The following is a 27,529-nucleotide window of genomic DNA, read 5'->3' on the forward strand; positions in this document are numbered from 1 at the left end:
TTGTTTGGCCTGAAGGAGGAGAGAACAGATTTGTAGAATGGGAAGTCAGCTAAGTCACAGGATTTGCAATAAAAAAATGGTTTTAGGGGTGATCCAGGGCTGGGTCAGCCAGGGGAACCTTGCAATGGGAGAGGGGGTGGAGGAGAGTGTAGAATGAAGGGAATCATCAAATGTGTCAGTAGAGTAGAAGGAGAAGAGGTCTGGGAGTTGAAGAAAATTCATTTTCAATTAGTTGGAAGTCATGGAAAGACCAGATGGTGGGGAGAGAGGGAGGGGCACAAATGGACAGTGTTGAAAGGGACCAGATGGTGGGCAAGGGAAAACAGCCGTGGAGAGGTCAGAGAGAGAAATGTTTGGTAAAGATCAAATCAAGTGAGTGGCTATTTTATTGAGTTTGAGAGTTGACCTAAGTCTGAAGTTCAAATGAGGAGGGAAGTTGAAGTTACTGAACATGAATATGGAAAACTGAGAGGAAGATGCAAAGCTGGAATTCAAAATCAGAGAGGAAGGTGGGTGGAGAGGAGCCAGGAGGGTGGTAGATGACGGGGAGTGGGAGGGAAGGAAGAAATGGGGAGGGAGGAAGGGTTTGGAAGCAACAGTAGAGGAGAAACCCGGCACCCCCATCACCTTCCTTTGGGGAAGATTCTATGACGATTCTATAATCTGCAGAGACAAGATAAATGAAGATTATACAGTTTCTTGCTATGTATTTGGAGAATCCCTAACTCAGTGGGCCCTGGAGACTGATTGGGATATATTAGCATTGCCACAGTATTATTAATAATAAATAAAAAGATAATGATTTAAATGAAGTGAGAGAGAAAGAAGGACTAATAGATCTTTGGGAAGCCATTCCAAGCATATTAGATAGCATGGTACAAGTCTAAAAAATTCAGGTTAAAAAACGTAAATACACAGCAAAGCCCAAATATTTTATGCAAATATTTTTAAAAAAACATAAATACTTATTCAGAAATTGTACTGTAAAACACCAAAGCACATCTTTAAGAAGGCTTGTTTATTACAAGTTGTAATCTATCTTTCTCCTGTTTAGCTTAAATGTAGTGCTGATGCATCTTGTGTTGAAGTGCAGAAACATGCATTATTCTCTTCAAAGTATCTTGCCAGACACTACTCTGGTGGCTGCAGTGGTTTTATTAATATCAACATTTGTTATACTTGCACCCAGACTTCAATCAGGATTAGGGCCCCATTATACTGGGTATTGTGTAAATCTGTTTAAAAGACAGTCTCTTCCTGGAATTACAGTCTACAGCTGTAGTCTTGCAAGCTGCTGCATGTGGGAAGTGCTCTGTACTATATGGCGTTCCATTGACTTCAGTGGGACACCAGATGGGCACAGTGGTCCACCTGCATGGAGCAACTGGCAGGATAAAACCTCCAGATTTAAGTTGATGCAGCAGGAGGGTTGTAAGAAAGTCTCTAAATCCTGTATGTTTTTCTTAACTTTATAGAAGGCAGTGTCATTAAGGAATGGTTTAAATTTACCCACTCACCCTCAAGCAGTTCTAAATTATGCCATTGGAAATTGAACTTTAGTGCACCAGAACGGCACCTTGCAGAGGCACTGAGATCTTGATTTGAAAGATGTTAATGTAACTGGAGGATGCTTTACAAAATATCTCTTACCCTGAAAGATCCCAAGGTCTGGTGCGTAGAAGTTGCCATAAAATGTTAATTGCTCAATTTATTTAGGACTCTGGGACTGTTTCTGAAGTAAGCGCCAGATTAAACCAAATGCAGTGCTTACTTCCTTACATTTGAATGAAACCATATGTTTTGACAGAATATCTTTCCATTGCTTAACAATGTGCAGAAACATTTGCTCTAATTTGAATGATTAAAATCTAATTTTTTGTATTTTGGAAAAAACAGCTCCACAGTTTGCAACTTGTAACTGCAGAGTCACAATTTATGAAGGTGAAGTCAGAAATTACTGCTTTTTCGTATGTAAACTTCATAATAATTAGTACAAATTATTTGCAGCAGATAACTGTGAGATTTTGCAGTTTTCACTAATGTATATGTATAGCTTTCAAATTTGTGTGTGTTAATGGTCACTGGTGAATCATAAACTTTAAAATTAACATGAAAGAGAAGGAGGGAAAAAATGCCAACGGGTAAATAAATGTGACAGAGACTGCCAAAAAGAATGTTTAATTCTAAACCGTCTTGACTTATTTCCCTTCTTCCTCCTTCATGCCCTATAATGGGTAGGCAACCTATGGCATGCGTACCAAAGGCAGCACGCAAGCTGATTTTCAGTGACACTCGCACTGCCTGGGTCCTGGCCACCAGTCGGGGGGGCTCTGCATTTTAATTTAATTTTAAATGAAGCTTCTTAAAAATTTTTAAAATCTTATTTACTTTACATACAACAATAGTTTAGTTATATATTATAGACTTATAGAAAGAGACCTTCTAAAAATGTTAAAATGTATTACTGGCACGCGAAACCTTAAATTAGAGTGAATAAATGAAGACTCGGCATACCACGTCTGAAAGGTTGCCGACCCCTGCCCTATAAGTTAACAGGATTCTCACTCTCTTCTGTTTGTATTTCCATTGTTTGTGTATTTCATGAGCTGCTTCCCTCTCCACTCAGTGTTGGAACACAATATAAATAAAAATAGGATGTTCTCCTGGAAGGTGCTGAGCTTCTCATATGAGGTTCTAAGCACCATTCAGGCCTGTTTAAGGCAATGGAAGTTGAGTGCACTTAGCAGCTCTTCTCATTGTAGGACTGGGCCCAACATATTCTCGGTGAAAGAGCTTTGCTGACTTGTAGTCAGGGCAGTGGAGAAAGATGGGACAAAATCTTACTTAATTTTTAAATAAACAAAACAACTCCCACCCTCCCCAGCAATTTACTTTCTAGCATCCTGATAACCCAGTTTGGTTTTTTAGAGATTTTTTGTTTCAAATTTGTATATTTAAAAATTGTAGTATAATAATCTGAGTATGCTTCAGATAAGTAAACTGGGCTCATAAAAGCCAACAGCCTCTGTTTGCCAGAAGCTGAGAATGGGCGACAGGGGGTGGATGGATCAATTGATGATTACATGTTCTGTTCATTCCCTCTGGGGCACCTGGCATTGGCCACTGTCAGAAGACAGGATACTGGGCTAGATCGACCTTTGGTCTGACCCAGTATGGCTGCTGTTATGTTCCTTGTACAATATTTGTGATAAAACATTTGTTCTTTTAGTTTTAGCTGAGTGTACCATGATTACCTCATAAACAGGATGCACTCTCAACTTATTTAAATATTTCATTGTGTTGCAAAATACAAACCTTACTCCACACACACACACACACACCCTTGTCTTGGGAAAATCAAATAAATGAAACAATTAGTAGATCACAGTGCCAACCAGTAGGATATACTGTGTACAATCACAGAAGTATTATTAGTAAAACAAACATTACTGTTCCTTTTTTGGAGAAATGTGTGTTTCTCTTTGTGGAATTCATGTAAGTTTTAAACACTTATCTAGCAGGAAATCATATTAATTTGTCTTGGCCATCTGATAAATCAATTGAAAGCTGTAATTTTTTGGTCATGATTAAGATCTTTTATTTAACCACAGACACTGTAGTTTAATGTAGATATCTGCTTATTATTACTCAGACTACAGTGTCTTTTAGACTTATTAAAATGGGGTGTCAGTTTTGTGTGTGGGCTATGAAGACTTACAAAGATTGTGAGAAATGGCATTTGAATAATGGTTGAAGTAATTTTGTGGCAGCTGCATTATGGTTCTCTATATGTCCTCTGAAAATTTGCCCATGGCTGTTGCTTGCTGAAAATAGTTAAAAGAATATTTCTAGTTTACATGACGCTATTCAGGTTTTTTGTAAGTGCTATGTTTGCATGGGCAAATTTAGAGAGACCTACAGACTGAAACAGTGGTGTTATAGTAATGTTAATATTTTGTCAGGCATAAGGTTTTAACAAGATTTCCGTATGAGAGAAACCTATCATAGTTCAGTCAGTTCTTTTTTGAAGGAAAAAACCAAATCCCACAACCCTTTGACAGTAGCTGGGCAAGTCTATTTGGAAGCAATCAATATTTTTAATGAGAGAGGCAAGAGAGTGTTTTCCAGCTTAGACTAAGAAATATGTTTTTCGCAGGTATTTAGAAAGGGGAAATATCTTAAATGTTGACACACAAAAAGGCTAACAAAGCAAGTTATTTTAGTGGCATGGGTTAGTTACTAGTTTATGAAAAAAAGCATAGGGACATTGCTTTTGTATGCTTGAACATTTTCCACATGTAATGTAAAAACCAAAAGGAGGTACTGTCCAGCAACTTTTCTTTTATTAGTGATATTTATCATTGTTTGTTGGCCAAAAAGGACTGTTGTCTGAGATATAAAGTTTGACAGTACAGCCAGAGGTTCAGAGGAGACTTAATTTTTAAAACTGTTAGGAGAATATTTTGCAATACTATTGAGAACCCATGTTCCCAAAATAGGATTTTTGAAGTTTCTCTTGATTGATTCATTTTAAATAGTTTGAAACTATTTGGTATAGTTAATTCTGTCTGTGAGAAATCAGTAGATGGATGACAAAGCAAAGGCAAAAGGCATTCTTGTCAGTGTGTCCTAGATCACAGCCTTTTGTAACACTGGCCATCCAGTTGACTTGCCCTCTTTGTCTGCAACTCCATTTAATCAAGTGTTTCAGGTATTTTAGCCCAATTGTCTTCCCTGAGACCTTTAGATAAAATAATTTAATTTATGTGAATCAGCTTCTTACATCACTTTCAATGGAGAAAAGGGCCAGAGGTCTTTCACTTCCTGTTTGGTTATACCAGCCTGTGAATTGTTACAGTTAGTCTCTGTTTTAAAAAAATGATTAACCGCCTCTCCTCTCAAAATTGAGAATTCATGAGATCAAGCTTTTCACATATGGTTCTTCAATTTTTTAGCATTGAAATAAATCTTTGTGAAAGAGCTTCATAATATGGCAGTAGGGTTCCTCACCACCGGGCAATATAAAGATGCAATTATTGAAATTAAGGATGATAAAAGATCTGTTACATCATCGATTCTTTTGCTCATGCAGGATTGTTTCCCACATTATATTTTCTCACTGCTGCTTGAAAAAGCTGTAGATTAAAGAAATATCTGTATTCAGTACTATTCAGAAATGCTACTATAATATGGCAGTGTGGAAATTCACTACTGGAATGTCTATATAAAATGTATAAACTACTGTTACTGGGTATAGGAGGACACATGACTGTGATTTTGGCAAAGAAATTAGAAAAATGGAAACAATGAAAAAATACACAGACATTTAGTACAATTGAAAAAATGATCTATACACAGTGGATAACGAAATATCACAATGTTCATAACCAATGATCACAGAAGTAGGAAAAATTGTACAAAGGAATCTTAAACGTGCTAATAATGCTTGAAAACATGTTTGAAAGGGAAAATAGGATTGCAGAGAAGGGTGAAATAATCATGGATAAACTCTAAGACCTAAAGTTTCATGAATCTTGTTTGGCATTGGTGAGACCGCTTCTGGAATAATGTCTGCTTCCACCATTTAAAAAGGATGTTGAAAAATTGAAGAGTTCAGAAAAGGGCTAGAAGAATAATTCAAGATGTGGTAAGCACACATTACAGAGACTTAAGGAGTTTAGTATATTTAGGTTACTGAAGGGAAGCAAACTGTGGACCGCGAGCCACCTCCGACCCACAGGACCCTTCTACCCGGCCCCTGAGCTCCAGGCGCAGAGGCTAGCCCTCGGCCCCTCTCCTGCCGTTCCCCCTCCCCCGCAGCCTCAGCTCACTGCACCACCAGCGCAATCCTCTGGGCGGCGGGGCTGTGAGCTCTTGCCAGGCAGCGCAGCTGCAGAGCCGCGCCCTGACCCGGTGCTCTGTGCTGTGCGGTGGCATGGCTGGCTCCAGCCAGGTGGCACGGCTGCCTGTCCTGGTGCTCTGGGCAGCATGGCTGTAGCGCCGCCAGCCACCGGTGCTCCAGGCAGTGCGGTCAGGGGGCAGGAAGCAGGGGTTGGATAGAGGACAGGGGAGTTCGGGGTGGTGGTCAGAGGGTGGGGGTGTGGATGGGGTCAGGGCAGTCAGAGGGCAGGGAACAGGGGGGGTTGAATGGGGGCAGGGGTCCCAGAGGGGCAGTCAGGAAGGAGAGGGGGGCCATCAGGGACAGGAGTTCCATGGGTGGTCAAGGAGAAGGGGTGGTTGGATGGGACAGGGGTCCCGGGGACGGGGGGGGCAATCAGGAATGAGAGGAGGGGTTGGATGGGGTGGCAAGGGGGCAGCCAGGGGCAGGGGGTCCAGGGGCGGTCAGGGGACAGGAAGGGTTGGATGGGACAGGGGTCCCGGGGCAGGCCGTCAGGGGGTAAGAAGCAGTGGAGGTCAGATAGAGGGTGAGGGCCGGGCCACGCCTGGCTGTTTGGGGCGGCACAGCCTCCCCTAATCAGCCCTCCATACAATTTTGGAAATCTGATGTGGCTGTCAGGCCAAAAAGTTTGCCCACCCTGGTCTGTAACAACTTACCTAGGAAGAAGATACCACATGGCTCTTTAATCTAACAGACATAACCATGTCCAGTATTGGGAGTTGGAGATAGAGGTAGATAATACAATTAAATATCTTTCCCAGAGTTTGCAGAGATTGAGGCATGGATGAGAGCAAGATTAATATGTCTTCATCCAAATAAAACATAGGTGATACTGGTACGTTTGAAAAAGAAATTGGAAGATATGGCAAAACTATTGTTCCCCTCTGACTGAGGATATATCTTGGCTTTGTGTCAGTTGTGATCACAGTTCTGATTACATTGCCAAGTCTCTCTGGATGTGATCACCATTCATTGTGAACTGTGACAGCTTTTTTCAGGTACCACATTTCCTTTCTTTGCCCCCATAATTTATATCTTTGTCACCGCAGAATGAGAACATCTTGTAACTATTCAAAAGCTACAAATACTGCAGAATACAGCAGCACATTTATTAAATGAAACACATTTAATATAAATATTTTAAAAAGTAGCAATTTTCAACAAACCTGTCCAGCCTAAAGGTTTTAGGATCCCACATAAAATAAGGCTGCACCCTGAAAATGATATAAAATCTACAATGGGGTTCTGCATTTCTCTTTCAAAACTAATTTGCTCAGTTTCTCAGTAAAAAGATTGTTTTTCTAACTGCAAAGTCACCCTCAATATATTACTCTACTGAAGAAAATAACCCTGAATTGTAATACTAAATCAAGTACTCTAAAAGTGATTGAAGGTTGAACAAAAAGTTTTTGCAGACACTGGGAACAGTTGATGCAGTTTTCAAGGAAAATAACTCTTTGGCCTCTGGCCTCCTAACATATTTAACTATAGCCTAATCTTGTTTACTAATCATTCGCAAAACTTTTTTTTTTTTTACACTAACATTACTGCTTGCATTTACAGCTAAAATTCCAGTTCTCTCCCTCTCTCTCAATCAGTTTCTGAACATTGTGCATTAACTCTTGTTTTATGTCTTTCCTTTAAGCGAACAAATTAGTGGCCAATTAGTGAATGGGGGTGAATTTAGATCATAAGAACGGCCATACTGGGTCAGACCAAAGGTCCATCTAGCCCAGTATCCTGTCTTCTGGACAATGTCAATGCCAAGTGGCCCAGAGGCAATGAACAGAACAGGTAATCATCAAGTGATCCATCCCCTCTCACCCATACTCAGCTTCTGGCAAACACAGGCTACGGACACCATACTGGCTAATAGCCATTGATGGACCTATCCTCCATGAATTTATCTAGTTCTTTTTTGAACCCTGTTATAATCTTGGCCTTCACAACATCCTCTGGAAAGTAATTCCACAGGTTGACTGTAAGTTGTGTGAAAAAATACTTCCTTTTGTTTGTTGTAAACCTGCTGCTTATTAATTTCATTTGGTGACCCCTAGTTCTTGTGTTATGAGGAGTAAATAACACTTCCTTATTTACTTTCTCCACACCAGTCATGATTTTATAGACCTCTATCATATCCCCCCTTAGTCACCTCTTTTCCAAGCTGAAAAGTCCCAGACTTATTAATCTCTCCTCATACGGCAGCTGTTCCATACCCCTAATCATTTTGGTTGCCCTTTTCTGACCATTTTCCAATTCCAATATATCTTTTTTGAGATGGGGCAACCACATGTATGCAGTATTCAAGATATGGGTGTACCATGGATTTATATAGAGGCAATAAAATATTTTCTGTCTTATTATCCTTTCTTAATGATTCTCTAATCTCCTTGAGCATTTCAAAGTCACTATCACCATCCTGATCAGGTGGTCTGTAATATATCCCTACTGCAATATTCTTATTATTCAAGCATGGAATTACTATCCAGAGTGATTCTATGGTACAGTTTGGTTCATTTAAGATTTTACTTCATTTGATTCTATGCTTTTTTTCCACATATAGTGCCACCCCCCCATCAGCACAACTTGTTCTGTCCTTCCAATATATTTTGTACCCTGGTATTACTGTGTCCCATTGATTATCTTCATTCCACCAAGTTTCTGTGATATCTATTATATCAATATTCTCATTTAATATGAGGCACTCTCGTTCGCCCATCTTATTATTTAGCCTTCTAGCATTGGTATATAAGCACTTGAAAAACTTGTCACTTTTTAGTTGTCTGCCATTACATGATGTAATTGAATGGGACTTTTTTTCTTTTGACTGCTTCTCATCAGATCCTACCTGCATTTTATCATCTTACATCCTCTCTTCCTTATTAGGACATAGGGAATCTCCACTTATAGATCCTCCCTTAAGATATATCCAAACCATGTGCTCCTTCGCACCTGTTGGCTTTCCCCCAGCCCTTAGTTTTAAAAAGTATCACCAAATTGCTTCATAAACACACACCTATACACTCAGTTACCTAAGCCTAAATCTACCCATCATTGTGGAGTGCCATTTGTGTTATATAGACAGTTCATGTCATGTCAAGTCCCCAAATATTTGACAATAGTGACAGCTTTAGCACATTTCAGCAAAATCTACAGTAACACATTCTTTCCTTCTGAAAGTATTTAATATTAGTCCTAGCAAAAGAATTCTGGGGTCCACGGAGGATGTCTTTATGACTTCCACATGACATTTTAAAGGTTTCATACCATATATCATGATCAGAATGAATGAACTATTCATAGAATACAAGGTAAACCTTGCTCTAATTTATGAACAGATTAGGTGTAAATAAATCAATGGATAAGGCCAAAATATGCTATGATAGTTTACTGAACGCCAACAGTGTTTTCAGCACTGTAGAAAACAGAGAATAAGACGCAGATCCCTACCCGAGGGAGGTTACAATTTAAAAAAGCCATGATAATTCAAGCATGTAATGCACCAGATAACTAGAGGCTACATTTAATGAGACAAGCTTTGTGTGTTCTGTAGCACACCAAAACACACTTGTTCAGCAAATTAGAGTCAATTGGCCTTGTGGTTGACATGTGCATTAAGGAATAATCGGCAAGGAGACAGGGAGCATAGCTGGTACATAAGCAAAGGAGGAAGTTCCAATGAGGTATCAAAAATGAGAGATGGGATAACAGGGCGAAGTGAGAGCAGCAACATAGGCAGGAGCACACTTTTGCAGAGTTTTAAGATGATAATGAAATTAAAAAGTAAGAGGAAGCCAGAGAGGATTCAAAAAGGGAAGCAACATGATCAGAGCAGCAAGTAAGGAATATATTGTGTGCACAAAGTTTGGATGGATTGAAGGGGAACAACATTGGAAGTACTGAAGTCGGAGAGGAGGAGATGATGGTTGGAGTATAATGAAGACAGGAGATGACCAGGCATTGAAAAAGCTGTTTCCCACAAATAAGTTGTCTCTATCCAGAAGCAAGGGAACAGGGATTCACATTGTAAAAAACCACTATCCCAAATAAAACACATTTGTCAATCCTAGAAGGAAGGAGCTAGACATGGTGATGCATATAAAGTTATGTTATACTTCAGAAATTCAAGGCACCTTCAGATTAACACAATGATACAAAAAATAAATGAGACTTTTGAACTTTTGACCATATTTCAAGGATACGTTTCAGTTAGTTGATGATTTTCCAAGTTTCTAATGCTTTTTTTAACACAACAGATTTGTTCTAGCCAAGGTTTTTTCCCCTTTTTCTTTTTGTGCCTAACATTTTGAAGCTATTTTAAAAACAGAGACATTAAATTTGAGGTGAATGGTGTAGAAAGTGGGGCCTGTAAGACACTGAGGAAGTTTTTTACTGTGCTAATCTCTTATTGAATTATAGAACTGCCGCAAGAAGAGATTACTTATTAATATTTTGCAATATTCTGCTATATTCCAGCTGCAAACACACAACCATACACAGTTATTCCCCTACCTACATCTCTGACCTCTCCCCTATATACCCTTTTACCCCCCTATGTTCCACGCAAGCTGACTTTTCCCTTTATTGTTCACTAATTTCCAACTTTATGTTCTCTTTGAGTATGTCTACGCAGTAAGATAAGTCCAGGCTGGAGCCTGGGCTCAACCCTAACCCCCTTCCATCCATACATCAATAGTGCTAATCAAGGGCTCAAACCTAGGGTCCCAGGACCCCGCAGGGCTGGAGGATCCAAGCCCATGTTAAGCTGGGACCTGGGGTCTGCACCCTATTGCTTTCCTGGACCCCAGCTTGACTCAGGTCCAGAAAGTTCTCTGGATATATCCCAGAGTTCCCAGCGGTGGAGGAGCAGTGCTGCAGGAAGCCAGCGCAGCAGCTGGAAGCACCATTACTGCCTAGCCAAGCATGCTCCCTGTTTCTGCTCCTTTCGTGGTGGCAGCGGCTCCTGCTCCAACTCCTCCTTGCTGCATGGAGCTTGCCCAGAGCCGGGACCAAAAGCTGACAGGCAGGAGGCAGCTCCTAGCTGTCAGGATGTTGGGGGATCCTTACCCCTCTCCCACAGCCATGCTGAGCCAGGAGCTCTGCTGTTCCCCTTCCTTGAAGGGCAGCTGCTTGGTCCCTGCTCCACTCTCTGTCCCTTGCTCCTGAACCCCCGTGCCCTCCCTGGGGCTGCGTGTGCTATGATTAGGACCCTACCAAATTCACGGCCATGAAAAACGTGTCATGGACCATGAAATCTGGCCTCCCACTGTGAAATCTTTTGCGTGTTTTTATCCTATACCATACAGATTTCATGGGAGATTTAGTATTACAATTCAGGGTTATTTTCTTCAGTAGAGTAATATATTGAGGGTGACTTTGCAGTTACAAAAAAACAATCTTTTTACTGAGAAACTGAGCAAATTAGTTTTGAAAGAGAAATGCAGAACCCCATTGTAGATTTTATATCATTTTCAGGGTGCAGCCTTATTTTATGTGGGATCCTAAAACCTTTAGGCTGGGCAGGTTTGTTGAAAATTGCTACTTTTTTAAATATTCAAACTTAAGATACCATATATGCTAACTTTTTCCCCCTTCCCATTTTCAACGATATGTTAGCTTGTAAAAGGAAAAACTTGTAAGTATCCCCAGGCACATAGGCTTTCTGGTTTAACTTCTGTGATTAAATACAAATAAATGTGTCTAAATCTGGGAGCCCTCAGCTAAATATCAAGGGTTGCTCTTCCAGTGCTGAAAGATTCAGTTTAATTGACCAATTAAATTTGCAGTAGTATAAATGTTTTACTCAGAAGAATCTAGATCCTACATTCATTTAGTGGAAATTTTGAGGGTGCAAGATCTAGGTTAGGCCAGATTCTTTTAAATGGTGTGACGGGGAAGGCCAGATGGCTATAGAAAAGTAGTGGGAGATAGATATATTTGCTCCAGGCTAAACAAATCCCTGGTACCAGGATAAGTTAAATGGCAGCTGCTCCAGGTCAATTAAGACACCTGGGGCCAATTAAGAACTTTCCAGAAGGCAGGGAGAATGCTAGGTTGATTGAGACACCTGAAGCCAATCAGGGACTGGCTGCTGAAACTAGTTAAAAGCCTCTCAGTCAGGTCGGGGTGGATGTCAGGAGCTGTGGGAGGAAGTTGTGCTGTTGGAGAGGCTGAGTAGTACACACCATATCAGGCACAAGGAAGGAAGCCCTGAGATAAGGGTGAAGTGGAGCCTGAGGAAGTGGGGGCTGCTGTGGGGAAGTAGCCCAGGGAATTGTACGTGTCATGTTTCTAAAAGGTCAGCTACCATAGCTGATACTATTAGGGTCCCTGGGCTGGAGCCCGGAGTAGAAGGCGGGCCCGGGCTCCCTCCTTTGGCCCCCACCCCCGATTAATCACTGAGACTGGGAGACAACAGAGACTGTGCAAGGGAGGATAGCTTCTCCTCACCTCCCTCACTGGCTTATGATGAAAATGGCTCAGTAGACTGTGACCCTTGTCTCTAGAGAGAGAAGGGTTACATGGAGGGTCACAGTGAGCCTCTGAGGTTAGCGAAATCCACCAGGAAATGCGGGACCCACGGAGAGAAAGACAGAGCTTTGTCACAATGGTTAAATTCCATATCAGTTTGGTGTGATGGTCATTTGGTTATGGTTAATTTATTTGTAAGTATCCATGGTATTTTGCAAACACAAAATAAAGCATTTTAAATTACGTGGTAATATTTAATAAATATTGAAGGATATTCATTTCCGAGAATAATTCACAGCGCATCTCAAATATATTATCACACATTCTGAAAACAACCTTTTTGTAGCTGATGTCATAAAATATGTGTTTGGGTGTTTAAGAATTGCACCAACAAAAACTTGTAGTTCTCATTTAAAATCTGCTCAATGTGTAGTGTCCAGAATAAGTATATTAATTTAGAAGTGACAATTTTAAATGTGCTTCCTAAGTGCATTGATTAAACTTAGGTTACACTATTCAGTTTCCAAGTAGTATAAGAAAAATTTACATAATTTCCCAAGCTTTCTTTATGTGTACGTCTAAGATGTACGTGCATTTCCGTCACATTTTAGGCAATATTTAGGACTCAATCCTGCAAAAAGCTGAGCAAATGAGCAACTTTACCTGTGTGAATATCTGGGCCCTTAATTTGTAAATATAGTATATTACACACGGAAAACTACGTTAAAAGAAATTATTATTAGTTTGCAAAGTCAAACTCTCTAAAAGTTTGGAAATGTCAGAATCAAGGTTGCCTGTGGAACCTAATTTATCCTACTTGTGCGTATGCATTATGATTCAGTCTTTAATTGCATAAAATCATGTTATTTTTTTTCCCACAGAACCACTGCCTCATTCAGTGCACAGGATGGATGGTGCTAATTTAATGAACAGTTCTTCAGTTTTTCAATGTGTGGCCCTAGGCCTTATTTACTCCATGCTGTTTAAACCTGGAAGACAGAATTATTGAATTTCCTCATAGGCTTTTCTATGTTGCTCATCATTAAAGTGTTTGTGTGCTTCGCAAACATTAATTGTCTTCTCCCCAGCCCTGTGAGGTGATAGGGGTGTTACTATCCCCATTTTACAGATGGGGAGCTGAGGCACGGAGACCATTCTATCCCATTTTACAGATGGGGAGCTGAGGCACGGAGACCATTCTACAGACAACCTTAATTGTTACATTTCCTAACTTTTGAGTGCTTGACTTTAAAACTTTAGTAATGTTTTTAATGTAGTTTGTTGTGTGTAATAACCTAGCTTTTTAAAAGCAAAGTGATCAAACAGAAATTGCATCATGTGGCATTGTATTGTCACCCACATGGGTCCTCAGGAGGGTTGGAAACTTAGGTCCACTGCACAGACCTCTGCCAGTTGAGCTAACAGAGTAACTGATAGCAATAGTAGATCGTCATCCTGTATGTGAACTAGCGCTAGAAGGGGATGAGACACACACTTTGCCAGTCGGTTCCACGATAATTGCTGACAGCAGAGAAATTGAGACACTGAGGAATATTGGGTTCTGCTATAGGCTGCAGAGGGGAGTGTGCTCTAGTGGGTAGAGACCCTTCTGCCCTGTCCCCTCCAATCTGTCTGTTCCAGGCCTGTCTCTTAGATTCATAGATATTTAGGTCAGAAGGGACCATTATGATCATCTAGTCTGACCTCCTGCACAACGCAGGCCACAGAATTTCACCCACCACTCCTACAAAAAAAGCCTCACGCCTATATCTGTGCTATTGAAGTCCTCAAATCATAGTTTAAAGACTTCAAGGAGCAGAGAATCCTCCAGCAAGTGACCCGTGCCCCATGCTACAGAGGAAGGCAAAAAGCCTCCAGGGCCTCTTCCAATCTGCCCTGGAGGAAAATTCCTTCCCGACCCCAAATATGTCGATCAGCTAAACCCTGAGCATATGGGCAAGATTCATCAGCCAGATACTACAGAAAATTCTTTCCTGGGTAACTTGGATCTCACCCCATCCAATAGCCCATCACAGGCCATTGGGCCTATTTACCATGAATATTTAATTACCAAAACCATGTTATCCCATCATACCATCTCCTCCATAAACTTATTGAGTTTAATCTTAAAGCCAGATAGATCTTTTGCCCCCACTGCTTCCCTTGGAAGGCTATTCTAAAACTTCACTCCTCTGATGGTTAAAAACCTTCGTCTAATTTCTAGTCTAAATTTCCTAGTGGCCAGTTTATATCCATTTGTTCTTGTGTCCACATTGGTACTGAGCTTAAATAATTCCTCTCCCTCTCCAGTATTTATCCCTCTGATATATTTATAGAGAGCAATCATATCTCCCCTCAACCTTCTTTTAGTTAGGCTAAACAAGCCAAGCTCCCTGAGTCTCCTTTCATAAGACAAGTTTTCCATTCCTCGGATCATCCTAGTAGCCCTTCTCTGTACCTATTCCAGTTTGAATTCATCCTTCTTAAACATGGGAGACCAGAACTGCACACGGTATTCCAGGTGAGGTCTCACCAGTGCCTTGTATAACGGTACTAAAACCTCTTTATCCCTACTGGAAATACCTCTCCTGATGCATCCCAAGACTGCATTAGCTTTTTTCACAGCCATATCACATTGGCGGCTCATAGTCATCCTATGATCAATCAATACTCCAAGGTCCTTTTCCTCCTCCGTTACTTCTAATTGATGCCTCCCTAGCTTATAACTAAAATTCTTGTCATTAATCCCTAAATGCATGACCTTACACTTCTCACTATTAAATTTCATCCTATTACTATTACTCCAGTTTACAAGGTCATCCAGATCCTCCTGTAGGGTATTCCTGTCCTTCTCTAAATTGGCAGTACCTCCCAGCTTTGTATCATCCGCAAACTTTATTAGCACACTCCCACTTTTTGTGCCAAGGTCAGTAATAAAAAGATTAAATAAGATTGGTCCCAAAACCGATCCTTGAGGAACTCCACTGGTAACCTCCCTCCAGCCTGACAGTTCACCTTTCAGTAGGACCCGTTGTAGTCTCCCCTTTAACCAATTCCTTATCCACCTTTCAATTTTCCTATTGATCCCCATCTTATCCAATTTAACTAATAATTCCCCATGTGGCACGGTATCAAATGCCTTACTAAAATCTAGATAAATTAGATCCACTGTGTTTCCTTTGTCTAAAAAATCTGTTACTTTCTCAAAAAAGGAGATCAGGTTGGTTTGGCATGATCTACCTTTTGTAAAACCGTGTTGTATTTTGTCCCATTTACCATTGACTTCAATGTCCTTAACTACCTTCTCTTTCAAAATTTTTTCCAAGACCTTGCATACTACAGATGTCAAACTAACAGGCCTATAATTACCCAGATCACTTTTTTTCCCTTTCTTAAAAATAGGAACTATGTTAACAATTCTCAAATCATACGGTGAAGATTATCTGGGCCCCCTGATTTAGTCCCATTAAGCTGTTTGAATTTCGCTTCTACCTCAAATATGGTAATGTCTACCTCTATATCCTCATTCCCATTTGTCATGCTACCATTATCCCTAAGATCCTCTTTAGTCTTATTAAAGACTGAGGCAAAGTATTTGTTTAGATATTGGGCCATGCCTAGATTATCCTTGACCTCCACTCCATCCCCAGTGTTTAGCGGTCCCACTTCTTCTTTCTTTGTTTTCTTCTTATTGATATGACTATAGAACCTTTTACTATTGGTTTTAATTCCCTTTGCATGGTCCAACTCTACTTGACTTTTAGCCTGTCTCACTTTATCCCTACATGTTCTGACCTCAATAAGGTAGCTTTCCTTGCTGATCCCTCCCTTCTTCCACTCCCTATATGCGTTCTCCTTTTTCTTAATCACCTCTCTGAGATGCTTGCTCATCCAGCTTGGTCTACAACTCCTGCCTATGAATTTTTTCCCCTTACTTGGGATGCAGGCTTCCGATAGCTTCTGCAGCTTTGATTTAAAATAATCCCAGGCCTCCTCTACCTTTAGATCCATAAATTCTTCAGTCCAATCCACTTCCCTAACTAATTTCCTTAATTTTTGAAAGTCAGCCCTTTTGAAGTCAAAAACCCTAGCTTCAGATTTATTTTTATTAATCCTTCTGTTCAGTTTGAACTGAATTAGCTCATGATCACTTGAGCCAAGATTATCCGCTACGACCATGTCTTCTATGAGGTCCTCACTACTCACCAAAACCAAATCTAAAATGGCATCCCCTCTAGTCGGTTCATCAACTACTTGATAAAGGAATCCATCAGCTATCGCATCTAGGAAAATCTGAGCCCTATTATTATTACTAGCACTCGTCCTCCAGTCTATATCTGGGAAGTTAAAGTCTCCCATGGTCACACAGTTTCCATTAGTATTTACTTTATTTTCTTCCTCAACCCTGGCTCCTTTTCTCAGTCTCAATTTCCTTCCAGTCCCAGTCTCTATTCCTGAGGCTTTTCATCCCAGTCTCCTGCCCAGCCAGCCCTTGTTTCCCCTTCCTGTCGAACTGCTTCTGTCCAGCGTCCTGTCCAGCGAGTCCCAGTTCCTTACTACCGGGTCTTTGTCCAGTGTCTCTCTTTCTTCTCCAACTAGCTCCTAGCTGCTGTCTCCAGGCTCCTCATCCAATCTCAGTATTTTCTCTCTCCCTGTCTCCGCCCTCCACAAATACCTCCTGGTTCTTTGTCCCAGTCTCCTTGTCCAGCTGGTCCCATTTCTGTTCACCTACTCCTCGCCCGAGTCTCCTTGTCCAACTGGTCCCAGTCTTTCCCTTCTTCCCTCCAGCTCCTCATCCAACCTCAATGTTTCATCCCCCTAGCCTGTTGGATCTCAGTCTCCACCTCACAAACAGCTCCCAGTCTCATTGCCCAATCAGTCCCAGTGTCCTTTCCCTCCAACTCCCAGTCACAGTTTCACTCTCTACCTCCAATCCCAGTCTAACTAGATTCCCTTTCCCTCATCCTGGTCTTTTGTCCCCACTATATTCAAATCAGACAGCTTTCTCCTCCACGCTAACTGGGTGCCATCAAGGAGTAAAGGGATCATTGAGAGCACAGGAGAGAACCTGCTGTCAGGTCCAGTATCTTGCCCCATCCTGACTCAGATCAGCCAGGAGTTGCAATTACAGGAATCTGAGCTCCCACCGTCATGGGTTGGATCATGGTCTCTCACTGTGTGGAATCTTAGATTTTAACTGTTAAAATTGAAGTCTCTACTGAGCATATGCAAAAGTGTAGTTTTTTAAGGGCTTATAACTTGGCCACATTTGAGTGGATTTTCACAAGGATAGCAAAAGGTATAGTAGACCTGACACATAGGCTACCGTCCATCAAATTTCAAGCACCTGCTCCAATGTATAGGCACACTAAAGTATTTCAGAGAAAAGGTTTCAAGAATCTTTTATCATGTTCAAAACACTGTTTCTCACTAGCCTTGTTGTTGGAGACAACTAGACTATTTTGGCTGGAATTTTTTAAAAAAAAATTCAGCCTGAGGCAGACGTCCAACATGAAGAATTTTAACCCAAATGGTTAAAGTTTGGCAGAATTGTAAGCAAGTGAAAACAGGTCTTATAGTAGGAAGTGGCAGACAACCTTAATTCTAGCTGCCTACGATTAAATTTATCTATGGAATCTTCCATACTGAAGGATTTAAAAACATGCACATGTAAGAATTACTTTTGTCATCTTACATGAACTGTATTCAAGCTCTTTTCTACGTGAACACTTAGTTTATGACCAGTTTGGGTGTGAATCTACCACACACTAGCCTGGTTCACACTATCTGGTCATGTAGACCCTGCTCACACCCACCAACAGTTTCTTTGTGCACTTTGATTTAGACCAGGGGTTCTCACAACAAATGTTCTGGTGGCCTCAGAGTGCGGATATCAGCTCTTGCTGGTGGCCGCTCTAACAATTTTTCCTAAAATACTTAATTAACTTTAGGAAAAACAAATGAATATGCACATATACATGTCCAAATCATTGTAATTTATTTATGTAGGATTTTTTTTGGAGAATCAATAATAAAAATAATGTACAGTTGTCTCTGTTCTTTACTGGACCTAAACAGAATAGAAACACAAATAAGGTGCTTTGCACGTTCTTGTCTTTTTTCTTATTGTTTCTGTTGCTTTTTTTTAGACTTGCTAGCTACTAAGTCTGCTGTGAAAAGTGATATTTATTAACAAACATACAGATATCACTTTTCACTGAAGACATACTCAGCCCTGGCAATCCCGGGGACAAACTGAGCCCTGGATGGGGAGGTGGGTATGGAGGCAGCAGGAGCCGGGGCAATGGGGCACTAGGGGAGGCAGTGGAGGCCAGAGGTGATGGGAGGGGTGGTGAGCTCGGGGAATGGAGCCCAAAGCCCTGTGGCTGGAGCCTTCCACCTGCCACCCCAGGGCTGAAGCCTGACCCCCACCGCCTCTGGGAAAGTGGGGAACTCACCTGCTGCCTGCTCTTCCAGCATTTGTGCGTCCAGAGAGGGGCCTCTGCTTTGCCCCGTCCCCCACCTCCCCACCAATAACCACCCAGAAGGCTGTGCCTGCAAGAAAAGTCCCTGGTGGCTACATGTGGCCATGGTTGCCGCATCTGAGAAACACTGATCTAGACCCATTTCAAAGCAGGTTAGATCAAAACACACTAAGGAATTGTTAGTGTATATCAGTGGATCCACATGGACAATTAATGCAGCATTCTAGTGGAGAGTAGATTTACATCCCAGTTTGCTGCAAACTATATGTTTGTGTAGACAAGCTCCAAGAATATCAGAAATGCAGCTTCGTCTGGGTAGCAAGTAATTTTTCTTTAACAGAGTATATCTGTACACAACATTTAAGGACAGAAAATAAAGAAGGATGCATTTTCTAAATGAAAGATCCGGGGAAGTTAATTAAGTGGAACGTAAATTTGTGAAAAGTGCTTTGGTATCTTTAATAGTTTGGACCTTTGTTTTAAGCAAGGAAGGGAGAACCTGGGTTTTGTGAAACCTGTACAACTTTTTGTAGTTTGAGGTTTCACAGAACGTGTTTTGAATTTCACAAAATATTTTTCCTTTTTTAATATAAGGACATTTCAAGACAAAAGCGGATTGTCTTGGTTAAATAAAAGTCTGTTCTATGCAAGCAAAAGATTCATGTATAAAAGTAATTCCTGCCCCTTTTTCTAGGACTGTCAGGGGAATATAGTTAAAAAACAAAAATATACAGCATTCCCAAACTTGAGTTTTGCAGGTGCAAAATGGAACTCAAACCTCAGAATATTTGAGTTTTATTCTAAATCTATAATCTATGAGCTTTGGCAGATTCTAAATTTGGCAAAAGAAATTCTCCCAGTCCTCCTTTAAGTCTTATCCAAAATATTTATAATGCATTTTGACATTTCTAAACTGTAAACCTGCTATAGGAGTGATGAGAACTGAGTGTCTTGTAATAAAAAATATTTTAATCACAGTCTTTTATTTCTGAACAATGTGAGTTACATGTGGGTATTGATTGTATGTAGATGTGTAATTGTTTTCCTGTACTATAAAATGAAATATAGTAAAAAGTTAAAATGTGCCTTTAAAATCATTATCATCATCGTCATAATCTATAATGCAAAAGGAACATTTTTAAAAGATTATAGAAATGTGTACTTTTTTCCCCTCCTTGACTCGAAAATGGTTTTCTAAAAAAAAAAAAAAAAGGCAGGAAATATAATAAAGAATACTTAATGTTGTAAGGACATAAGTATATTCAGTCTGGAAGTAACAAAGTTTTTATATGTTATTTTCTTGACAAACAGGTTCATACAAAGTTCCACTGCAGGCAGGCACATGCTCCTGGCACTGAAACTTCATGCTTGACGTTTTCCTATGATGGTACTGTCCTTGCTAGTCGAGGAGGTAGGTAAATAAAAAGCTCTTTGATGTATGTTGCTTAATGAAAGATAAGTTTAGGTTTCCACTAATTATTAACTAATGTGGGAAAGAAATTCTGGCCATTTTAAATCATACCACCTAGAGGTAATTCTTCATACTAGGAAAATAATACATTGAAATCAGAAGTTAGCTATTCTCTGGATTTTTTTTTTAAATCTGAAATACTTCACAAATCTTAATTTTCATTACCATACCTTACTCTAAAATTGTGTTTCATCAGCAGTTCTGAACATGGATGGGGGGAGCATGTCCAACTTCCTAAGGGAGTGCGGCAAGGCTTCTCACTCACTGGGTCACAACATCTCTACTACCCCTCCGTCATGAATAAATTTGAGTGAGTGACTCTGTGAACTGTTGCGTAGGGATGCAGTGCCACTCAGATTTGGTCCAGCCTCTCTTCCATCAAAATGTAAGGGCACCTGGGCCAAATTTGAGTGAATGGGTTTGCAATCTGGCACACTGCATCACAGTCCCCACTAGCATTCGTCAGTGCTGAAATTAAGGAGTACTGCCCTGAAAACACTGTAGATGTTATGTGCTTTTAAACATTTCCTAGTCTATGCACAGCAGGATCAAAAGACTGGTTTATTTAAAGTAGAAGTTCCTTTATTGGAATCACTGTATTAATGGCTCCAGTTCCATATAGATTACATTGGAAAGTCCTGTTTTGTAAGGTGAAGGGAGGGCATGAATCAGAAAATGTTGAGAACACCTGCGGTACATTTATGGAAGGAAATTTATAAAAATAATTAAGGGAAATTGTAGAAGAAAATGATTTAATTTATTTTGCTATGTTTTTATTGTACAAATTCCAATTTTTTTAATCCAAGCAATAATAATCCACCAAAATCAGAAATTTTAAATTTGAATAAAATAAACACACAAAATTAACTAATAAGAATTTTTCAAAATTAATACAAAGTGTTTAAAAGTATCAACTTTTTTCATTTGTTCTTTGTGGAAAAGCCTCCAACAGTATTCACTTCATATTGTTTACTGTTTATTCTCTCCCCAGTTCACTTGTCTATACACTGTAATTTTTTGTCATTGGATTGTATTTTATCTAATTTGTATTGTAAACACCATGAAAAGGGGAGCTTCTTATTTGCCTGTAAAGTGTTGTCAGTTTCTGTGCTCCTGTATAAATAATGACACATTTATAAATGGTTCTCTGAGTCTCCTCTGTTGTTATAGGCTGAGTTTTTCAAAGCTGCCTATCATGCTCTAATTAGACTTTCTCTTTATGCCATTCATTTTCTTCATTTGTCCTTCCACGTGATACCTTCCTTTTGAGGATATTTTCTTAAGTTCCGTATTTGTGAATTTATTAAACTTGCTCAGTAGCCTTTTGCCGTTTTTTACTGTGGTGTTGTACTTCCTTCCCCCATGTTCTTCCCATCCTTATTTGTCCCCAGAATGTGTATCTGGATGATCAGGCATCCAGATGACTAGTCAGACTATGCCTAACTTACTTAATCATCAGTCTGTCACATTTCAGTCTAAATTGTATAAAAACTTGATTTATACTATTGCAGGATTTAAGCATAAGAAATGGCTCCTTAGTGTGTTTTAAAATATTACCTTAATATACAGTACTTGCCTGGTTAGATGATTTTTTTAAACTCTGTATATCTGCTATACTAAAATGAGAAGGATTCATGCTTTATTTTAAATTCTTTGTTTGGTTAATGTTTTAATATAAGTATTGCTTTGGATCTGTACCAATAAAAGCAGGTGTGGATCCAGCAGCCATAGATTAGCATGGGGATCAAAGAGAGGATCATTGTTTGGGTGAGTGGGGACTTTCACTGAAAGCCTGATTGCCTCCCCTGCATCTGATGTAGATTCTGAGTCAGAGATGAGGGAGATGAGGCACAGCTCAGCTGCAGGCACAGGGGAAAAGGAACAGCAGGAGAGTTGCTTATGGGAGTTCCTGGCTTCGTTCTTGTCAGTTATTAGCTAACAACCTGACAGAAATTTAAGAAAGTGATATTTACACACATTTCATTATTTTAAAAAAGCATGTTTGGCAACGTTTTCTTATCTTAACAATAAAGAGTGATTCAATAGTGTAGCTACTAATCTATCATAAAAATAAAACTTGAGTTTTATATGCTGGTATTATATAGAACTTACAGTGAACTTCTCTTCTTGTTTATGAGATAAAAATCTCTGAAAAGTCATGTGTGGATCAATGCATTTCTTTGGTGTATCACCTCAGAGGTGAACAACTCTTAGGTCTGGGACTCTTAAATAGTCAACTTATAAATGAAAACCAGTGCATCATGACTTCATGTAACTAAACTCAATGAAACCTATTCACCTCTGCGCTATCAGATAGCATGTGCAAATATGTGCTACCTGTATGGCTCAGAGATGAATATACTTCTTTTTCCCCCCTCAATTTTTGACCATCTCCCATTTAAAATATTTAGATGGAAAAACTGTTTCATTCAGAACTTCTTGATGAATATGAAGAGATTCCAGATACAGTATTTCTGATTAATACATTTAGAGAGTGTGTAACGATAATATTGGCCATGATTTTTAAAAATTTGGTCTATACAGACTTCTGTTTTGATGAATAGCAAGATGAATTGTTCCTTAAGGTAAATACTGACGAAAGCAAATCTGAAGTTAATATTTGCTTAAGTATATAAACTTGACATTCACCTCAATAAAATGCCAATATTTATTGGCACTAATGGATATTATATAGCTGTCACCAGTTTTTAATATCTGATTTTTAAATCAAGATGGATGTTTTCCTAAAAAAAGTCCTCTAGTTCAAACATACATTAATTCAGGGAAGTCTTACAGTCTGTGTTATACAGGAGGTCAGACTAGATGATCATTGTGGTTCCTTCTTGCCTTATAATCTATGAATTTATGGAGCTCAGAGGGCTTTCTGGAAGGATTGGAGTTTTAGCAGCCATAGTTTCTTCATGGATAGAGAAGCAATTATTCTTAAACACAATGCCAAGTGGGATGGTCTGTTGGAAGGGTAAAGTCTGGAGGACCAGATCATCCTGAGAGACATAGAAGATGGTGTAAGTGTAGAAATGTGAAATAATTTCTCTCCCAGATCCATGTTCTGTCATTTAGCTTTTGGCCCATCGGAGGGAGTGATGAGCAGCGTCTGTCTCCTGGGTAGCTCCTTAATTGGCCTTCTCCAGCCTGGTGTGCATGAGCCATTGCACAAGTACAGGGCTGTGACCTTGCCCCCTTTGAGGTGATGTACATTTCAAGGGTGCAACAGCATTGGAGCTCCTGCATTGCTCAGAGAAAACGGTGATGCTCAGGCACGCTTTCATTCCATTTTTCTCACACATGTAAGGGCCAGAAAATATTTAGATGGTGTTAAAGATATGTTTTTGTTTTCATACATTTAATATTTTGATGTTCTCTTGTGTTAACCTTTTTATGTAAATAGCTTTCCTGTGTGTTTTAAATAATTTTATCTCATTCTATAAACTTTGTTGTTAGTGCAGAGACTTGAGGGAAACTGCCACAGCTCTAAAGTGTTGAGTCTTTCAGGCACTAGCACAACAGCCTTATGCAACACACGCTCGGTGACTTAGGCTGAGCCATGCATTTCCAGGTCAATTGCTTTCCTGGCTGATGTCAGCAGTGGAGCTCCCTGGAGATTATCACATGGTTCACTTTCCAATTTATGCAGTACTCTTGCTTCACAGTATCTCTCTCATCTTTCTGTATCCTATACAGTCTTTCTGATCAGCATTTTCTCCTGTCCCATCAGCATGTAGGTTCTAACTTGACTGAAGGCTGTTTGCAAAAGACCTATCTTGGTTCAGCAAAAACGAAGGCATTATTCTGGGAGCTCTCTGTGAACTGTGACAAATTTGGATCTAAACCCTAGTAGGAATGACAGTGGCTGATTCCATCATGCTAAGAGTCTGGCCACAAATAATCACATGGACCAGGAAACCTGTTTGTAATCCCACCCTGGGATCCTTATGCTGTTTATTGGCATGGTAGAAAATAGTCAGAGGCATTGTGTTTCTTGGTAACTATATAAAATCATCCCAGCTTCTCAGGAGAAGTCTGCCATAAGCACTGTTCCCTCTAAGCTGTGTGCATGTGCACAAACACCGTGTGCACAACAAGAAATTTTTTGCGCACACGGCCTGTCAAAAATTAGAGGGAACATTGGCCATAACGACTTAAAATTTTAAGTGGGAAAAACCTGTGATGTGGTATGTTCAAGCCTAATGTGAATTCTTCTGAATGCCCCATTTGAAAAACTGCTTGACTGCCTTCTTTCTTCCTTTGAGGCTAAATTTAAAAACTTATTCCGTTTGGCTTCATCTGGCAGTTATTTTAGTCTGTCGTGAACTAGTTGAAGGTAGACTAGTGTTTCTCCAGCCCCAGTAGGAATTGATACATTTAGAAATCATTATTAAATAAACCCTGGTGTTGTGGGATAATAATATAGTAATTTTCCAGGTGGCGGTGACTTCACCTCCAAGTGTGAGTTTGGAGTACCAGTGTCTGATCCACATTCATATTAAATTTTCATTGATAAGGTAGTTCTATGGATGCATCCTAAATTTATTCTAAAGTGTTCTACCTTAATAACCAAGTCATTCTAACAACATTTCTTCCACACAGAATCATAGAATATCAGGGTTGGAAGGGACCTCAGGAGGTCATCTAGTCCAACCCCCTGCTCAAAGCAGGACCAATCTCCAACTAAATCATCCCAGCCAGGGCTTTGTCAAGCCTTAAAAACTTCTAAGAAAGGAGATTCCACCACCTCCCTAGGTAACGCATTCCAGTGTTTCACCACCCTCCTAGTGAAAAAGTTTTTCCTAATATTCAACCTAACCTCCTCCACTGCAACTTGAGACCATTACTCCTCGTTCTGTCATCTGCTACCACTGAGAACAGTCTAGATCCATCCTTTTTGGAACCCCCTTTCAGGTAGTTGAAATCAGCTATCAAATCCCCCCCCCCCTCATTCTTCTCTTCTGCAGACTAAACAATCCCAGTTCCCTCAGCCTCTCCTCATAAGTCATGTGTTCCAGTCCCCTAATCATTTTTGTTGCCCTCCGCTGGACGTTTTCTAATTTTTCCACATCCTTCTTGTAGTGTGGGGCCCAAAACTGGACACAGTACTCCAGATGAGGCCTCACCAATGTCGAATAGAGGGGAACGATCACGTCCCTCAATCTGCTGGCAATGCCCCTACTTATACATCCCAAAATGCCATTAGCTTTCTTGGCAACGAGGGCACACTGCTGACTCGTATCCAGCTTCTCATCCACCGTAACCCCCTAGGTCCTTTTCTGCAGAACTGCTGCCTAGCCATTCGGTCCCTAGTCTGTAGCGGTGCATGGGATTCTTCCTTCCTAAGTGCAGGACTCTGCACTGGTCCTTGCTGAACCTCATCAGGTTTCTTTTGGCCCAATCCTCTAATTTGTGTAGGTCCCTCTGTATCCTATCCCTATCCTCCAGCGTATCTACCTCTCCTCCCAGTTTAGTGTCATCTGCAAACTTGCTGAGGGTGCAATCCACACCATCTTCCAATGCCCATCCCAACAAGACCTTTCTCCAGAAACTGAATGTGAAAATGACTTTGGACTTTTATCTGGAACTGACCAAAGCCCTGCAAAAGTCTTTCTAGCCTCTTCTTTTCACACCAATACAGTAGGTTTTGCTGTTAGCAAGAGAGATATGTCTAAATAACTGTCTGATTGCATTTCTGCATGCTACAGCTTGGCAGGCCTGCAACTTAAAGATCATGTCAAGGCTCATTCCATTAGAGACAGAGCAGCCTTGGATGCTAGCCTCAGATCTGTCCCTATCCAAGAAATTTGCAAAGCAGCCAAATGGCATTCTTTGCACACATTAACAAAGCACTGGTGCTTTAGTTTTAGCATCTAGACAATAATTATTGTTTTTCATGTTACAGAAACATACACTTTGGTAGTATTGGGATGGACACTATTAGAAAATCCTAAAATAAATAGATATTCCGAAGTTAGGGAATTCAAAACCCTTGTTCTCTTTTCCCTCCCCCCGCCTTTCCAACCAACATAGATTTATTACTCTGGTCAAAATATTTTTATTTAAATTTGCCACTTTTCAACAAGCTTTCATGTTGAAGAGGTATCTTAGTCCTTCGTATTTTGTTTACACACACATACACGCTTCTGCTTTCATTCAAAAATATGCCACTTACCTTGATTTTCTTTTGTTATTGTCCATTACCCATTTTTCCATTATATTTTATTTCAGTTACCCTCTTTAAGCTCTTTAGTCTCCATGAGCGGGAATCCACAGTGATGAATATCTTTGGAGAAAAGAAAATGACTTCCCTCTAATTCTTGTGCCCTGGTTGTGTGCATTTCTGTGCATTACCACTCACCCAACCCCTCCCATCAGAGTTCAGGGGAATTCTGTAACTTCTTATCTAGATTTAACCTTGTACTTTTTAAAATTACTTTTATATGCAAATTCTTCTTCTCACCTTTTGTAAGGAACTGACCTGGAATGCAAGGAGGTCAGCTAGTTGCCTTAGTGAGGGTTCTGTAATATGCAGGACCCTGTTGGTGCCTCAGAGACTCAAAATTCTAGAACTATGAGAATTTCTGCCTCCTCTCATCCTGGAAATATGTACTTCAGAGTAAAAATCCATAAATATGCACATCTCTCTACACACAAGAATTACAGGTAACTACCCTTTTTTAACAGGTCGTTAATATGACATAACTACCAAAAGGGAATAAATAGCATAACTTTGATTGACTTGCTGATTCATACCACATTTATCAAAGACACATGACAACAGCTATAAATGACTTATTGTGAAGTAGTTCTGGCTTTTAAAGTCACAATTGTATTGGAGGGGCTGTCCTGCAGTGTGTCTCCCACAAGGAATTCTGGCTGATTCACTCAGAATTTCAGTAGGAACAGGAGCGTACACAGGAATAGTGCCATTTTTGAAGGGGCACTTCCTGTGCCCCCCACGGCCGGAGGAACTGCCTCCCTCCTCCTGCTCCACACGGCCAGAGGACCTGGTTCTCCCCACCACAGCCCCGGGCCCGGTGGTTCTGGCTCTCTCCCCCAACCTATCTCCCATGGCTCTGGGGCCAGTGGAGCTCGCTCTCTCCCCTGCAGCTGGAGGAAATGGATACCTCCTACAACCCCAGGGCCGGAGGAGCTTGCTCTCCCTGCCCTCTCCCCGGAGGAGTTCTGTGCTGC

The 27,529-nt window shown here is 40.4% G+C and overlaps 1 protein-coding gene across 3 annotated transcripts in view; it reads left to right on the plus strand.

Annotated features, from left to right (window-relative positions):
• WDR70 (WD repeat domain 70) overlaps positions 1-27,529 on the plus strand; it is a 271,958-nt gene that overhangs the window by 185,530 nt on the left and 58,899 nt on the right. For all 3 annotated transcript variants that reach the window (XM_073343800.1, XM_073343799.1, XM_073343801.1), the window contains one exon: positions 20,167-20,266. In XM_073343800.1, the coding sequence (XP_073199901.1) occupies positions 20,167-20,266 (100 nt within the window). The remainder of the gene's footprint in view (positions 1-20,166; positions 20,267-27,529) is intronic.

This window comes from Lepidochelys kempii, chromosome 5, assembly GCF_965140265.1.
Source record: "Lepidochelys kempii isolate rLepKem1 chromosome 5, rLepKem1.hap2, whole genome shotgun sequence".
Taxonomy (NCBI): domain Eukaryota; kingdom Metazoa; phylum Chordata; order Testudines; family Cheloniidae; genus Lepidochelys; species Lepidochelys kempii.